We start from the raw sequence: 16,704 nt of genomic DNA, 5'->3' as shown, positions 1-16,704 counted from the left end.
GGTGGCCTTGCCGGCTGCCTCTCCTAGCGAGAGCCCTTGGGTTGAGGCCCCGCCACGCTCTGCAGGCAGCCTGACGAGCTGAGCGAGGGCTTTCGCCCAGCCGGAGCGGGACTAGGAGGCAGGAGGAGCGGGACTTTGTGTGGTGGAGAGGCTGGTGTGCAAGCCTCAACTTCAGGTCAAAGCAGAGACCTTAGGCTCGCCTCTCGCGTCTGGGGTCCGGGGTCAGAAGCTTGGCCCAGCTCCACTCCTCTTATAGCCGGCAGAGGCCGCCGCCGCATCCTCTGAGGCTGCGAGTTGGCGAAACTGTCACCTGTCGCAAGCCGGATCTGGCAGGGCGAACAGCCTGGTGGCCAGAACGTGCTGGGTAAAGCAGCTTTGGAAGCAGCCCTTCTTGCACTGGGAAGCCACAGCCAGTGAGGCAGGTGAGGGCGAGGCCCCGCAGCTCCTTGATTGTCCCCCTTTGTCCCCAGGAGCCACCGGCTTGGGTGCCTGAGTGTCAACTCGGGTAGACGCCAGGGTCGAAGGTTTGAGACGCTCCGCCTCCTGCTGCTACTTAGAGCCACCAGCAGGAACTTTTCCAGTCTGTCTCAGTCTGTGGTCACCGCAGTGGTTTTCGGAACTTTTCAGCCACCCGGGACCTTGGCCTGCAACTTTATCGCTCGCCTGCGACCCCGTAGGCCTTGGAGAGCCCACTCTCCAGCGGTCACCGACGCCCCAACTTTTGTTGCGCGGTTTGCACTGTTCTGCTAGGCGCGCTGCTTCCCGGGCTAGTACGGCTCACCCTCTGGGCTCGCCCTCCCGTGGGGCTTCCCGAGCCCGGATCCCAGGTGCACTTAAGCGATCGGGATTCGCCCCCGCCTCCGAGCCGAGCCCTGCAGAGGGAGTGAGCACGGGGCGTCAGGGCGTCTTTCCGGAACCGGTGCAGGCGGTGCGCTGCGCGCCATGGCCGGCTGCTGCTGCCTGTCGGCGGAGGAGAAGGAGTCGCAGCGCATCAGCACCGAGATCGAGCGGCAGCTTCGCCGGGACAAGAAGGACGCGCGCCGGGAGCTCAAGCTGCTGCTGCTGGGTGAGTGGCTGTGGCTCCCACGTACCCAGAGCTCGGGTGTCCAGTGAGTGGCTGTGGCTCCCACGTACCCAGAGCTCGGGTGTCCCCTCCGCTTGCCCGGACTCGCGCCGCGTCTGCCGGCTGTTGGGGCTCAGCGCAGCGCCCTCTCTTCCCCGCGGGCTCTCGCGTGCCGGCCTGACCATCACGCCTCTGCCTGGGTAACTTTGGACCCTGTTAAAGAGGACAGGGACTTTACCTTGGTCACCTTTCTGCTTTCCTACGCCGGTGCCAGTTTGCCCCTCTGCCGAAAGCCGCCTCTACCCCTTCTTCCACCACCCCACAGCTTCTGCTGAGCCCCGACTTGGACGGCGGATCGGAGTGGGCAGCTGCCGGGCCCACGCGTTGGGCCCAACGCACCTCAGCCGCAGGCCTTCAGGTCTAAACGAGGTGCCATTGCCTAGCGTGTGCAGGGTACCGTGCTGTGCTGATTTCTCAGGGGCATCAGCTGGTGCTGCGCGCAGGCTCCATCCCCACTTTAGAGAATTAAAAATGCGGCCTCATAAAATCCACGAACTGTCCTAATTGAGTAAAAGCAAAGCGGATACTAGGCCGGTTGTGGGGTGAGGCCCACGCCCTCGGCCTCCCTCCTGACTCCAGGGACTTCCTCCGCTGGCCTCGAAGGTGCACCGGCGAGGCCCGTTTTCTGCGGACCGAAGCACCTGGCCGGGCTCTGCGTGGGCTCCAGCCTCCCAAGCTGCAGCTGAGCAGACCCAGCTGCTGGGCCAGGTCTTCAGGCTTGTCTGGTGTCGTGGCAAAGGTCTTTCCGAAATAGAAAGAAAGGAGTCATGACACCTCTTATACGCTGTTATTCAGTCCGTTCACTGAGGAATATTTCTTTTTTCTTCTTTCACATCAGGACAGCTGCAGCTGTTGGTTTTATTTCCCTACATAGCCACAAGTAATACAACTTCTTTCTTTCAACCAGCCCAGGCAAGTGTACTCTCTTCTACCACCTACCTGTTTACTCGTCTTTAATATAAGTAGTCACTCTCCCAGAAAACTTCCAGGAAAGACAGAGACTTGGTTAGCATAAGGCAGCCCTTAGATTTGGCCAAAGGAGCCTTTACATTTGACCTCTAGGTTTAGAGGCCTGCTCTGGTTTTCCCTTGGCTGTACCAAGGGTACCTCCTCAGGGTCTAGAAATCTCAAAGTACAAGGAAAGGACTATTCAGAGTCCATACTGCCCCAAAGACCCTAACAGAATTCCCTTTCCAAGGGGGGCACAAGCCTGCTCCTGGGTCCGAGCCGAGGGAGAGCAGGCTGACCCGAGTACTGACCGAAGGTGCTACTCTTCTGCAGCTGTTGCTGAGGTGGTGGAAGAGCTTGTGAAGGTAGCCTGGGGGTCCACAGGTGTGTCTAAGGGGCCTCCTGGAGAAAGGAGGAGGGAGGCCAGGTGGGGAGGAAGGGACTCTCCACTGGCCAGGGTTTCTTTCCCATGTCTCTAGCCAAGAAACATGAGGAATCTGAGAATTCTGAATTGAATCTGGTCTTCCAGGTTGTTATAAAGCCACATTAGTTAAAGGGAGGGGCTTATGTGATAGCTTGCTATCTTGATTAACGTGTTAAAGTAACTAGGTAGACCTTCATTTATATTCTTGCCCCAGACTCACAGGGGTGGGCCTGTCTTTAGTTACATATTTTTCCTAGGCAGTCTAAATCCTGGTTAGTTTTACAATGCTTAGATTTGTGTCAGTGCGTGAAGCGCAGGGTCTTTGTATGAGAAAGTGTGTAGTAAGCCAAATCATACTCTACTGAATAACAAAACTACAGGTTTGATGTAAAATGCTGTATTTTTCCTCCTAACTAGGGGAGGGATGTTGTAGGTAAGTCATTTGTCCTGAAAGCACATTTAATGCAGGTGACTAGAGAGCCTTCTCATCCTTTAGGCTCATACCCAGCCCCTACTCCAACCCCCATACCCTCAAAAACATTGCCAGACCTCCTGGGAAGACCCCTATTTTTCTCCATGTGTAGCTGGGACTAGCACAATGTCTCTGTGACAACTTCTCTGTTTTTTTGCCCCCTCTCATTGAGTTTATTGGTACATTTTAGGTATACAGTACAGTTACATTCATTATTGGGATCCTATACCTTGACATGACAGGTCTTGGTTCTCATTTTTTCCCCTTGTCCCTGCCCTCCCTTCACCCTCTCCTACCCTCTCCATTTACAAACACTTTATTTCCATTTTTGCTTTCCCCTTATTACCTTTCCCCTACCCTTCCCACTTCCCCTACACCTTTAGCCCCTTTCTTCCTATTTCACATTGTCAATTATTTCATTAGGATCTTATGTACTATTATAGTTTTTCATACCAGAGAAACTATTTGGTACTTATACGTGTGACTTATAACAACTTCTCTGTTAAAAAATAGTTTCTAAACATCAGAGACATGCTCAGAAACCCAAATTTGGATTTAAACACCTCTGATTTTGTTCCCTCCTTAAGGGAAAGCATCATCATCCATTTCTTCTGAAGAGAAAGGCCTCAGAAGATGGAAACAACCAGGCAAGAATACATGCTGCTTTGTTTTAAGTCATTCTGTTTGAATAAAAAATTACTGAGCCTCTGTAGTGGGTGGATTAGATCATCTGGTACTTGAATGCCTCAGGTGAAAATTCCATTTTGGAAATCAGAATTTGGGAGCCTGTGTGGAGCAAGGAACGGCCTGAAAAACTCTTTCACCACGAAGCATGTTTTTGGAATCAGATGAGAATATTTCCAAAGTGCATTCATTGGAAAGTATCCTGTTTGCACCTAGTAAAAATATAGAGCAATGTCCAGGAGGGAAAAATAAAAGCTGTTCTCCAGGTAAAGCCAATAATTACAAGATGTCAGTGTGGTGCCTCATCAGAAGACGAGGAAGATAAAGGCAGGACTGAGTTTAGTGGAAAGAAGGTCCTTATCAGTACCTTGAATAAAAGTAGGACAAAATGGAGTTGCTGATAAGAACACTGGAGGATAGTATTCCATGTAAGTGTCTGGGCAGTAGCAATTAAGTGGGGATGTGTGTAATATTTTCCTTGATTTTGTGTTAAATGCAGCTTGGTGAAGTGTTGCTTGCTAGTTGGGCTGAGTGTCTTCAGTAACAACTTAACTGGAAGGAAAGGAGATTGGCACTTTTGCTAGTTGTATTAGTCTGCTAGGGCTGCCATAAACAGATGCCGCACACTAGTAGGATAAAGAGTCAGAAATTGATTTTTTTTCACAGTCTGGAGGCTGGAAGTCCAAGGTCAAGGTGTTGGCAGGTTTGGCTTTTCCTGAGACCTCTTGGCTTGGGGATAGCAGCTTCTTACTGTGGCCTCACATTGCTTTTCTGCTCTCTGTATATGTCCCTGGTGTCACTTCCTCTTCTTACAAGGACTCCACTCCTTTTGGATCAACCCTTTTTCACCAAGGGCACCATTTTATCTTAATAACCTCTTTAAGAAGACTATTTATCCCTAAATAAAGTTACATTCTGAAGTTCTGGTATTTGGGACATTGACTAATACATTTTGGCAGGAGGACAACTTCAGCCTATAACAGTAGAACCTAGAGGTTAAAATGCAGATTCCTAGGCTAGATCGCTTGGGTTCAAATTCTGGCTCTACTGTTTCTTGGCTGTGGACTGCTTTGGGCTTTGTTTAAGTTCTTAGTCATTGCTTTAGTTTTGGGTACTTTCAGGCAGTGAGTTATCATTTTCCATTTTAATTGACCAGTTGTAAGTTGCATAGCAGTTTGTCCAAATTTTCTTATACTGTAATGCTTTATCAGACTATTTTACTCTGAGTTTCTTTTAGGGTTACCTGAGCCACAAAGTGATTTTAAAGTCTCTCTTCCTACTTACACCAAAGAGTTGAAAGTCTAGGTCTCTGACATTTTTATTGGATTGGATACAAAAAATTTCCATTTTAGAACTAGCTTATATTCTTGGCCATGAAATCCATTAGATGAAACGGTGCAAATATTGTGGGTTTCTTGATAAAGTGAAAGAATTTTCCAGCCCTAAAGAAGAGGAATGAAATAGTAAATGTGCCAGTGTCCCTTCATCTTAGCGTAGCTCAAGCCAACGGGCTTTTCCAGAGTGCCAAGCTGAGCGATTATGGTGCCCAGGTCAGGGAATCATTGCCAACTACTGCGTTAGAGGTGGATAGTTCACAAGTAGCTATGATGAGGAGGACGGTCATGCAATCTTAATGGAGATAAAGAGGGGCACATGCAGTGTGGATAGGGAGCCTCTGAAGGAGGGATCCTGTGAGCTGGGCCTCAAATATGAAGAGTGTCGGATGGTAAGACCTGTCCACCTATGGGGGCTTAAACCATTCACATTCGAGGGAGAGATGAGCCCAGGCTCAATCTGCCAAACCAGAGAAATCTCTCAGGATGGCATGTGATGCTCTCAGGATCTGGCATAATATGGAAGGCTTCTTGGGAGCAAGACTGCTTTGAGTTTTTGTGTTTTGTCTTGACCATTTAAGTGGAGACTATGCCCATTAAATAGATGTTAATATGAAATGCTTTATTACTACTTTTTTTTTTTTTTGCCACAACAGGCTTCAGAAAAGAGGGTTGTGTGGCTTTATCTGTGCTTATGTCCGTCCTGGTTTGAATAAACCAACTCCGCAGATGGCTGGCTCCATCCCCAGCACAGCAGTTCCTACAGGCCCATTAAGAGACAAAGCCAAGGCACCTTCTTCTTTTGCCTTTCGGTGTGTACCTCCTGAAATAATGAACTTTTATGTTTTGTATCTTTTCGTATAAACCCCATTGAGGTATTTTACATACAATAAAAGTCACCGATTGTAAGTGTACAAACTGATGTTTGGGCAATTGTGAGCAGCTGTGTAAGCGTGGTTGTAGAATGTTTTTGCCTGTCTAGAACATTTCTCTCCCTGAGAGTTCCCTGTGTTCCTTTGCAGTCATTCTCCTCCCCCAAACTTGTATTTTTAACTTTTGATTTGGAAACATTTTCACATTTATTTTAAAAGGCAAGAATAAGAATATACAAACTACATGTATTTTCCCAATTCACTTATTGTTGAATTTTTACCCAAATTTATTTCTCAGTTATACATTTTCTTCAGCTTTGCAGCCATGTTTGAGGGCAAGTTCCATGCATGGTGGCCTTAACTTCTAACCCTTTAGGTGAGTTTTTCCTAAAAATCAGCGACAGTATCTTACATGAGCACCGTTCACTTACACTCCACTGAGGTCAACAACAAGACCACGTTTGTTCTCATACTGTTCCCATCTTAGTTTTGCCAGGTGGCCCATGAAGGTCCTTGGCAACATTTCCTCATTTCCAGTGCAGGTTGGGGGCTTGCCTCTTGTCTTCGTGTTCTTTGAGTTTCTTTAATCTGGAACACGTCATTGTTTATGTGACACTGAATTTTTGAAGAATACCATTCCCCTCTGTCTTCTTAAAACAACATCCCTCACTTGTGATTTGTTTGATTTTCTTGTGATTAGAGATTCAAGCTAAGCCTTCTTGGCTGGAGCACTGAGTGGGTGATGTTGTATTTCTTGGGTGGTGAAGGATACTGTATCCATCTTCTCATTACTGGTGATGTTAAATTTTAATCAAGATGTCGATGATTTTATCCATTGTGCTATAATTTTACGGAGAGACACTTTGTGTTGATAAATGTCTTTCTCAGTACCTCCACCCCCCTCACACTGCAGTAAGTATTCACATTCAGAGCCTTGCATTCTCTAGGCAAGTGCGCTACCTCTGAGCTATGGATCCAGCCCTGAATGATTTTGTATATATCGCTTATTCCTGCATGATTCTGTCTGTGCCACAATGGCTGCAAAGTGATCATTTTCCAACTCTGGCACTCTCTGTATGTTCATCGGCTGGTACTTGACATTCTCTTGCAGGCGCTCTCCCTCTGCCCTTATTTGTTTATTGATTCCTGTGCAGACTCATTTGGGGCTCACACTGTGCCAGGACCAGATGGACGAGACCCCCTTCATGGAGGCTGCTGTATCACTGTGCCATGCCCTATCTCATTTTCATTTTTAACAGTTCCTTATTCTGTGGTATTACAAGGTGCTCCAGGCTCATTTTGTCCCTGCCTTTACCCAGGTGAAGTAAAGTGAGTGGTTGCTAACTTTAGCGGAGAACTGTTCCTTTCCCTTTAAGATGGTTAAGCCATTTGAAACAAATACAGCAAGTCTACTAATTCAAATCTATCCCTAGTATCCTAAGTACCAGAAGAGCCAAGTTTCTAAAGCATATTGTTAGAAGATGAAATTATAAGGTTTTAATGAGTTTTAAACTGTGAGCAGATATAAAATTGGAAAATCTGAGAGTAGAGTTTGGCAAAAAGCAATGCAGAAAATAAAAGTCTTAATCCTTAAAGAGTCCTCATTATTTTTAAAATATGCTTTCTAGTCTATATCACAGTTTGATTTCCCTCCTTGCATGATACCTGTTATGGCTTGGAGTTGTCTTCCCAAATCCTCATGTGGTCATAGGTGGGAAGATTTGAGGCGTGCGAATGTGGAGGAAGGGTTGTGGTACTAAACGGGTTGAAGTCCGCAGTTTTGGGTGGAAGGCTGGTAAAGGATAAAGACTGGAGGGTCGAAGGGAAAGGGTTAGGGTTAGGGTTAGGTCGAAGGGAAAGGCTGGCTGCTGCTGCTGCTTCGGCTGCCTTTGTATCTGTTCTGCCATGGGCTGTTTCTCTGCTCTGCCCCTCTGCCTATATAGATTGTGAGCCAAAGACAAACACAGCTGGCTGCTGCTGCCGCTTCGGCTGCCTTTGTATCTGCTCTGCCATGGGCTGTTTCTCTGCTCTGCCCCTCTGCCTATATAGATTGTGAGCCAAAGACAAACCTTTCCTCCTTTAAGTTTGAGGTGTTGGGTATTTTGTCCCAGAAGTGACACAAGTAACTAAGACAATACCTGCATCACAAGGGGAAAATTCTGTAAGAACTCCCATCTGTGGGGTGGCAGGGAGGAGAGTAGGCAGAAGAAAAGGGTTTTCAGTGAGTCCTTCTAATATAGCTGCGATGGTATCAGAGGCAGAGGTGGAAATCCGAACAGAGAGGAGACTTTATTAGAGGGATTCTCATCAAACTCTCTTGGTAGAATTGAAGATTTAAATAACGAAGGCCGGGAAAGAACAAGCACCAGTACAGTTGGGCTGGGAGAGCCTTCTCCAGAGTACAACCATCACTGTGTCTGGGCTTTACTTCCTCTGAGCATCAGAACTCCCTGGCTTAGCTTTTGTATTTCAATGGGAGCCAAAGGCCTGATGTGGACTTTCTTAGATCCATTAATTCTGGCCAGGGGACATTTGTCTCAGACATGGCTGTCACCTGAGTACAGCGGAACTGAGGCAGGGATCCCTGTGAGCCCCGCAGCCATGACCACCAATGCTGCCAGAGGAAGGAAGTGCACAGGGAAATCTCAGGGCTCTAAAGGTGGAAGGAACTACAGGGGCCTCTGCGGGAACCTTGACTCTCATTAGGAGCTGCTGGCTCTCTGCTGTTGCGTAAATTAACCACACTGGCCAGGGCTGTTGGTTGCAGATCATTTAAACAGAAAAATAATTTATCAGAAGGGAAGCAGGAAATTCAGATTTGATGGGAGTTGGAGAATAGCCTCAGCAAAGAGGCAGGATCCAAGGTAGTCTTGACAGAGCAAACACAGGCATCCAAACAGGCTATCAGAACACAGTCAAGGGACTCCGCACCTGAGCTCTTGCTGCTGCTGGTGTGTGCTGGACTTTATAGTATTTGTCCTGCAGCCCTGTGCCTCACCTGTGACCATCTTCTCCACCCTTGGGTCACTTTTTGAAACATCAGGCTGTCTGATTGTGCCTGACTACCATGTTGTTGAGGGAAGGCAGCATGGTACAGTAGCTTGCTCTTTGGTGCCAGCCATGCTAGGTTGAAAAATCTAGGCTCATCTACTGCTGAGCAGTTTGTATCCTTGAGTACACACTCATTTTCTCATCTCTTAAATGGGAATAGCAATATACTTGGTGGATACCATTATGAGAATTCAATAAAATGAGTAATTGTCTTTAAAGTGTTTAGAATAGTGCCTGGAATGTGGTCAGTGCTACTTATTTTCAATGCTGGTTGAACGAAATTCTGCCAGTCTTGGGTTTCTATCATAGGAAAGGAACTAGGATACCTTCTATCTTGCTTGGAATTTTCCCTCAGAAGATGAGTGGTCAGATGCTGGGCGTCCCTGATGACAGTGGCCTATAACAAGGACTTGAGACTTTCATAAAGGAAGAAGGAAGCATAGTCTTTGAAAAATGCATTGGTAAATGTAATCTGAGAGAAAGATCTAAATGAAAACCTGGAGAGGAAGCAGATGTCTTTAAATATTAAAGCATATTTAATAGTACTGCAGGAATTTCTTATATTTGTTGCTTTATAGGGATGTGAGTGTTTCACACACGCATCCTATTATCCCCGGAAACTCCCATAAGCCATCCCCCAGCACTGGCTGTAGCACTAAAATGTTTCCCACATCTCACAACTTCTCTCCTTTTTCAAAGCTGTGACCCCACTGAGCTGTGACTGTCCTCTTAAATTACCATGCCAACCTCCTGATTTCCCACTGTGTATGTTTGCTCTTCTTTGGTCCATTTTGAACTTGGACCACACCATTACCTTGCTTAAATTCAATGTCATGCACTCGCACTTGGAATCAATCCCAAATGCCTCTACCGCTCAGAATGTAAGTAACTCCATTCTTTCCTCCCCCCGGTCACCGTGAGAAGCGACATTCACATTCTTTCTGCATCTTGCACTCCACAGCCCTTGCTTTGCCTCTGAGTCTTTTGGATTTGTTTTTTCTTCTGCCTGGAACATTGTTTTCTGTTCCCTACTCTTGCTCCAAGTATATAGCTGTTTCTTCTTTATCGCCACATCTTGGCTCTAAAGTTCATCTGTCTATGAGGTCTTTCCTGGATCATTTATTCCTTGTTGCTTGATTCTATTACCTAGTTATTTTTGCTTCTTGGACTTCTTATTTGCTGATTTGTTGGTTTGTCACCCACCCACCCCATCATCAGCTCCAAGAGACCAAGGCTTTGCCTGTGTCTTCTTGTTTCTAAGTCCTACACTTGATCTTAGTCAAAAGGCTAAGAAGTGAGTTTTGGTCCTAAATCCTGATCCCCGAGCCAAAATTATATCTGGCACAATATTGTAATAACTACTAACTGGTACAGAATGAGCACCGACGAGGCAGAATGATATCTGACCAATCAGAAATTATATTGGCCAGTTGATTATAAAAGAGCAAATATTTTTCATTGAGCACATGTTGATATACCTGTTTCACAGATGGAAAAAACAAGTCGTCAAAATTGTTCAGTGTCTTGTTGTTGCTTACTAGTAACACAAGGCCAGGTATTTAATTTATGGATATTATTTTCAGTATTATGTTTTCCTGAATAAACTTTTTGTGTATAAAACAAGAGCAGCAATAAAGGCTAAAGTTTTCTAGAATATTTACACAAGCAAGAAGCACTGCCTGTGTGGCTTGCTTCCTTCTTGTCTTCTTAGCATTAATTATAATGACAAGAAAAAATATTTTAACAGTAGAATGAACAAGTTCAAACATACTTTTTAGCTCAGGAATTGTTTATAGGGATAGCTGCTGTGGAAATTCAGTCCATATGTGGTTTGAATTTTGGAAAATTTATATTTTTGAAACACTTTTATGGGAGATACTGAGTTGACATCTACTCAGTTGCTGGCAGCTGCAGGTTTTAGAAGAGAGGAGAAGAAGATCTTTGTCACTCTCTTCCCTTCCAGTGTTCCTCTTAGGCTTGAGTCCATTATAAAGAGGATCATGGTGCAGGAGACTGGGCAGTACTCTTGGGATGATGGAGCAATCAAAAGGAATGTAACTGCAAAGAACAGAGAGGTTAGGACCGGGGATTTAGCTCAGTGGTTCCACTGCCTGCCTCACAAGCACAAGGACCAGAGTTTGATCCCCAGTACAGAGAGAGACAGAGAGAGAGAGAGAGAGAGAGAGAGAGACAGAGAGAGACAGAGACAGAGAGAGAGAGACAGAGAGAGAGAGAGAGAGACTAGAAAGATGAGAAATAAAGCCAGAAGAAATTTGATTGGTTGATGACCCAATTACTCTCAAGGGAGCTGTTTTGTTCCAGGGGATGCCAGTACTCCAGGAGCATCTCAACCCCTGTACTAAGCACCTCCTGAGTGCACAGCTGTGCCCACCATCCAGTCCCTACCTCCATGACACCGTGCCATTCATAGGAAGGTCAGCAGCACAAAACCTCTGATGGGTCCCTTCTTAGACAGCTTGCACTTGATGTACAACGAAATACAATATCGTGTCACTTGATGATGACATGTTCTGAGAAATCTATCATTCATTTCTTTGTTGTGCAAACAATGTAGTGTGTAATTTCATAAAGCTAGATGGTATAGCTGCTACATTCCTAGGTAATATGGGCTTCAGACATGTACACCATGTTAATGCCCTGAATATTGTAGCACCAGCAGTACTACAATAAGTATGGGTGGCATATGCCTGTAATCCCAGTATTCTGGGAGGCTGAGGCAGGATAATTGCAAGTTTGAACTCAGCCCAGATAACTTAGCACAAGACCATGTCTCAAAATTTAAAAAAATAATAAAAGGGCTTGGAATATATCTTGATACAAAGGCCTTGGGTTCGATCCCCAAAGCAAAAGCAAAAACAAAAAGCATGTATTTAAACATATCTTAACGTAGAAAAGGTGCAGTCAAAATACTAGGGGATAGGGATTTTTCAGATCCATTATAATCATATGGGACCACTGTTATATGTGCAGTGTGTTCTTCACCAAAGCACGTAGCTCATGCTTGTACAGAATCATGAGATGAGCAATGTTTTTAACCTCCTCTAGAGACCTAAATTTATTATTTCTGTGTGGTGGGGGCTGAGAACTATTATATGATGAGAGCAAGACATTTTCCTTTAACCTTGGGGTTCTCCACCTGTAAAATGAAACATCCATCTTTTCATTTCTTTCAGTAGATGTTTAATACCAACAGTTCTAAAAGAGCCCAGAACCAGCAGTATCAGCATTAGTACCTCCCGAGACCTTGTTGGAAATGCCATGTTACAGCCTCCATTGGGGCTCTTTAAACCGAAAAATTTGTGGGGTTTTTGTCATCACTAATTAAGTTTATTGGTACATTTTAGATATACATAATGATCACATTCATCATATAGAATTTGTGCTGTACATTATATATCTTTTTTTTTAATGGTACCGGGGATCAAAATGGGGCCCTTGGGCTTGCGAGGCAGGCGGTGCATCCACTGAGCCAAATCCCCAGCCCCACATTATGTATCTTGATTCATGTTTTTTCCCATTTCCCTCCCTTCCCATTTCTCTTCCCCTTTTTATTTACAAGAGCTTTGTTCCAATTTATCTTTGTTTTATCTTCCTTCCTTTCCCTCTCCCTCTGCCATGTGCCCCTTCCCATTTGAACATTTTCTTCCTATTTTACAATATCTATTATACATTTTGTATAATATTTTGTACAATGTCCATTATTTCAGTTTCTCACACCAGAGAAACAATGCAATGTGTATACAGTTGCGTCTGATTTATTTCAGTTGAGTGTGGGTTCTAGCTGCATCCATTTACCTAGAAATGTCTTAAAGTATCCTTCTTTATAGCCGAGTAGTAGTCCATCATATTAAAAAGAAAAACCCACACCTTCTTTATCCATTCATTGGTTGATAGGCATTTGAGTTGACTGGAAGTTTTGGAGTGAAACCAGCAGTCTGCTTATTAATAAGCCCGCCAGCTGATACTGGTGCATGTCCACATTTGTGAATCTCTGATTTACAGTATTAGCCTGGAACTCAAGAACTGGCCACCCTTTGATGGCCACTCCAGGCTCCAAAGCCAACCTTTCTATAGATATCCAGGAGGCACCAGGGGCTGACTTGCCAAGGGGAAACCATTTCTGGAAACTGAAGTCATTTTTCCACTTGAGCGTCTTGAGTTGTAGGGTTCTTTTAGCATTTGTCCCAGTGGTCAGGCTGGTGGATAAAGAGGAAGAGCAAGCCCATGTGTGCCTTTTACCATGGGAGTAGTCATTAAGAAATGGAGCAGGCATTCACATTTGCCTGTTAATATATTCCAGTATTTCAAGCTTATCACTACTGTCTGCTTACAAATAGCATATTCCTCTTTGTTCCTTACCAGAAGGGAACATTCTAGTTTTAATTTTATTGTAGCGGGCACTGGGAGGAAGAAAGAAAATAAGATTCAAATAGTTTGTTGTAAATACATTTTGCTAATGAAAGAACCTTTAACTGGACCAGAAATTCTGATTACTAATACACTTTCCATCGAAGCAAATTTTAATAAATATAAATACATGGCATTAAGTTTCAGGACCTAATATAGGCCTGACAATCAAGCCCTCATTTTCTGGAAGAAAGGTCTCAAGTCCCAGTCAATGTGCAGTAACAGGGCTTTTATGGATCAATTTAACAAGGGGTATTAATTTCCTACATAGTTTTTAGCGTTCTAGTCTTAAGGACTAGGTTAGGAATTAGTTTAATTCCCCAGAAAGCAAATATTTTTCCTTTACACTGTGCCAGGATCCATAAAAATCTCTTTCCCAAATAAGATTCCTAGGGCTCAATCTATGCTTACGATGAATCTTTTTCAATATAATATAAAAGGTAACCTAGGTAAAATGTGCTCATGAACATCAAAAGTAGTTGTTAGATATATTTTTCTTAACGAAGTTTTAGGAAAAGTTAGGATTTATTTTGCCTGAAAGTCATCTTCTGTATGATGATCAGTTGTCAGTTATCTTAGGACGGATTAACAGGATTAATCCAGTTCTCCATAATCTGCCATACATAAAATCTTCCTGTTTGAGTAACTCTTGCCTAGGATTTTTTGCTTTTTGTTGCTTAGCTACTATATAATGGGGAAATATAAGTTAATTCTATTACTAATCGAGAGCAAATAAATGAAGGTGAGAAATCATTTATCGAATCATTATCGATGTAATATCTGAGTCACAATAGTCTAAGACAGTGCCACTCAAAATGCAGGCTTAGAGCTAGGTATGCTGGTTCATGTCTGTAATCCCAGCATGTGGGGGTGTTGCAGTAGAAAGAGCTTAAATTGGTATCCTGCTTGGACAATTTAGGAAGACCATGTCTCAAAATAAAAAAGAAAAAGGGTTGCGGAAGTAGCTCAGTGTGAAAAAGAGATAAAATTTCTATTTTAAAACTAAAAGAAAAGGCAGGTATGCACCCATGTGGTCTGTGCATACAAGATCAGCACAGAAATTCAGGCAAGAGTTTAGAAACTCTTGTAACAATTTAACATTTCTGTAGCGGCAAAGAACATTTTTATTATTTTTCATAAAGATATCAGTTTTCACATGAAAGAAAAATATAATAACTTAGTCCCTTACCACAGCGGGTGAAGAAGGTTCAGAGGAGTGAGGAGACTCGCGGGGTTCGGTGGTCAGCGGCTGGTGGCAGAAGAATGAAGGCGAGACATCTGGTCGCCTAGACGCCCACCTGTGCTTCCGTAGCCAGTCCAGGCTTCGTGTTGCATTTCTGAGTAGCTAAAACAGCACCGATCGTACAACATGCTATTAATTTGAAAACAGCTTTTTCAGGAAAGCAAACACCATCATAGTAGATGTGGACATCAACGCAAAAGCACCTTAACCCCAAAATGTTAGTTTATATGAAAATAAGTCTTGGAATTAAGGATACAAGATGATTTACTTTTTTTTTTTTTTTTTGGTATCGGGGATTGAACTCGGGACCTTGCACTTGCAAGGCAGATGTGGTGCCACTGAGCTAAATCCCCGGCCCATGTGATTCACTTTCTTTCTCCAGCCAGATAGTACGATGTAAAATAATGTGAAACTGCTGTAGTTATCGATGTAGTATTCAATTTCATGAAATCACTTTCACTCCTGAAGTCAGACTAGAAAGGAAACCTGTGTAGTGCCACCAGCCTACTGGGTCTGTTTCAAGTGAACTTGTCACATGAAATCTTATAGAACAGCAGGTCGCCATATACGTGTTAGGATTTTAAAATAGGTGTAGCTGCATGCGCAAGAATTCCACACATGCTATGATTTCCCCATTGTCTAAATGAGTGTAGGTGGCAACTGATGAGTCTAGTTTCTCATGAGGCCTTGAACCTCAGGAGGGCTCTACCTGGCCCCAAGCCTACAGGGCCATAAGCACCAGGCTCAGCTCACATACTGTTTAATGAATATATCTGTTCCTTTCTCCAGACCCATTTATATGAAAAACCATGCGAGTAATATGGCGAATTCCTTATGGAGACTGAAGGCCTCTGTGAGAGATGACTAGAAATGTTCATAAAAGGACTACAGACCTGGGCTGGCCTTTGAGGAAAGGAAAATTTAAAATTCCAGAATTTATGCATGTGGGGGTGGGGTGGAGGGGTTGAAGGGATGGGAAAAAATAAGAGTCAAGCTGGACAATCATGCATGTGCAGGTACAAATTCTCAGTGATGGGTGTGATCATAGGGTATACCTGAATGTATCAATAAACTCAATAAAAAATGTATAATTCCAGAATTTTTTACTTGCCCTATATCTTGCCAGTTACCTTGAATGTGTAGTTATGTTGGGATTAGTGGTGTCAAGGTAGGGTTATTGAGCTGAGATTCTGGAAATAAAATGAGATTTGGAAAATGTATTTCCTGTATTTCCATAGAAACATTTTCCTAGTCACTGTATGTGGCAAAAATGTGATATATAACTCAAACTGTACTTAAGAAATCTGCTAATTATTCTTCTCTGTTGCTTTATTCTGAAATAATTTGCCTCAAACCAGAATCAGGAGACTTGCCTGACTCATTTTTTCTATTATAACTAACACTAATAATAGAAACAACAATAATAGAACAGTAATGTTTATATATCCAACCATTACCCTAGTCTTTTAAATGAATGATCTTGATTACTCCTCCCTATATTTGAGGTACAGTGAGCTTTATCTTCTCATTCTGCAGATGAAAAAAATGAGGCACAGACGCAAAGTTCCCAGGGTTTGAACCCAGGTAGTGTGACTCAAGAACCCTGGTCTTCATGCAGTCTTGCTTCTTCCTCCCAGAGCAGAACATCTTACCAGAACCGAGCCCAAGGAGCGAGTCTCTACTGTGCGAGTTCTCACCTCTGTACTGCCGTTGACCTCTGGCCACACGTCTTGTCTTGTTTGGTTTACTTCGTCTTCAGTTGCTGCCTAGCCCCAAGTTTATTCTTCACTCTGCAGACGGAGTAACCTTTTAAAAACATAAAATTGGACTGTTGTTTTCCTGCTGAAAACCTTTCTATGTCCTTTGATCGCCCTTGGATGCAAATCTGAATTCTGCATAGCCCGAGGCCCTCTGCCATCCTTTCAAACTCCATTCTGGCCACAGGACCTTCCCTTAGGAACTCCAGTGCACCAAAGTCCTTCCTAGCCTCTGCAGGCTGATTGTCAGTCTACAACCCTCTTCCTTATAGACTTCCACCTAATGTTACTCATTTCAGAATGCATTTTAAACATTGCTTCCTCCCAGAAGTCTTTGCTGGCTCTCCACCCCCCCCCCCCCCCCCCCC

At 44.1% G+C, this 16,704-nt stretch overlaps 1 protein-coding gene across 1 annotated transcript in view; it reads left to right on the top strand.

The window, feature by feature from the left end:
* Nucleotides 1-22: 22 nt before the first annotated feature.
* Gna14 (G protein subunit alpha 14) overlaps nucleotides 23-16,704 on the top strand; it is a 183,584-nt gene continuing 166,902 nt past the window's right edge. Inside the window, exon 1 of the mRNA XM_033757747.1 lies at nucleotides 23-1,066. Within this exon, the coding sequence (XP_033613638.1) occupies nucleotides 943-1,066 (124 nt within the window). The 5' untranslated portion in view covers nucleotides 23-942. The remainder of the gene's footprint in view (nucleotides 1,067-16,704) is intronic.

This window comes from Fukomys damarensis, unplaced genomic scaffold (genome assembly GCF_012274545.1).
Source record: "Fukomys damarensis isolate Sample0158 unplaced genomic scaffold, DMR_v1.0_HiC HiC_scaffold_31, whole genome shotgun sequence".
In the NCBI taxonomy this organism is placed as follows: domain Eukaryota; kingdom Metazoa; phylum Chordata; class Mammalia; order Rodentia; family Bathyergidae; genus Fukomys; species Fukomys damarensis.
This window is presented reverse-complemented; position numbering and strand designations above follow the sequence as displayed.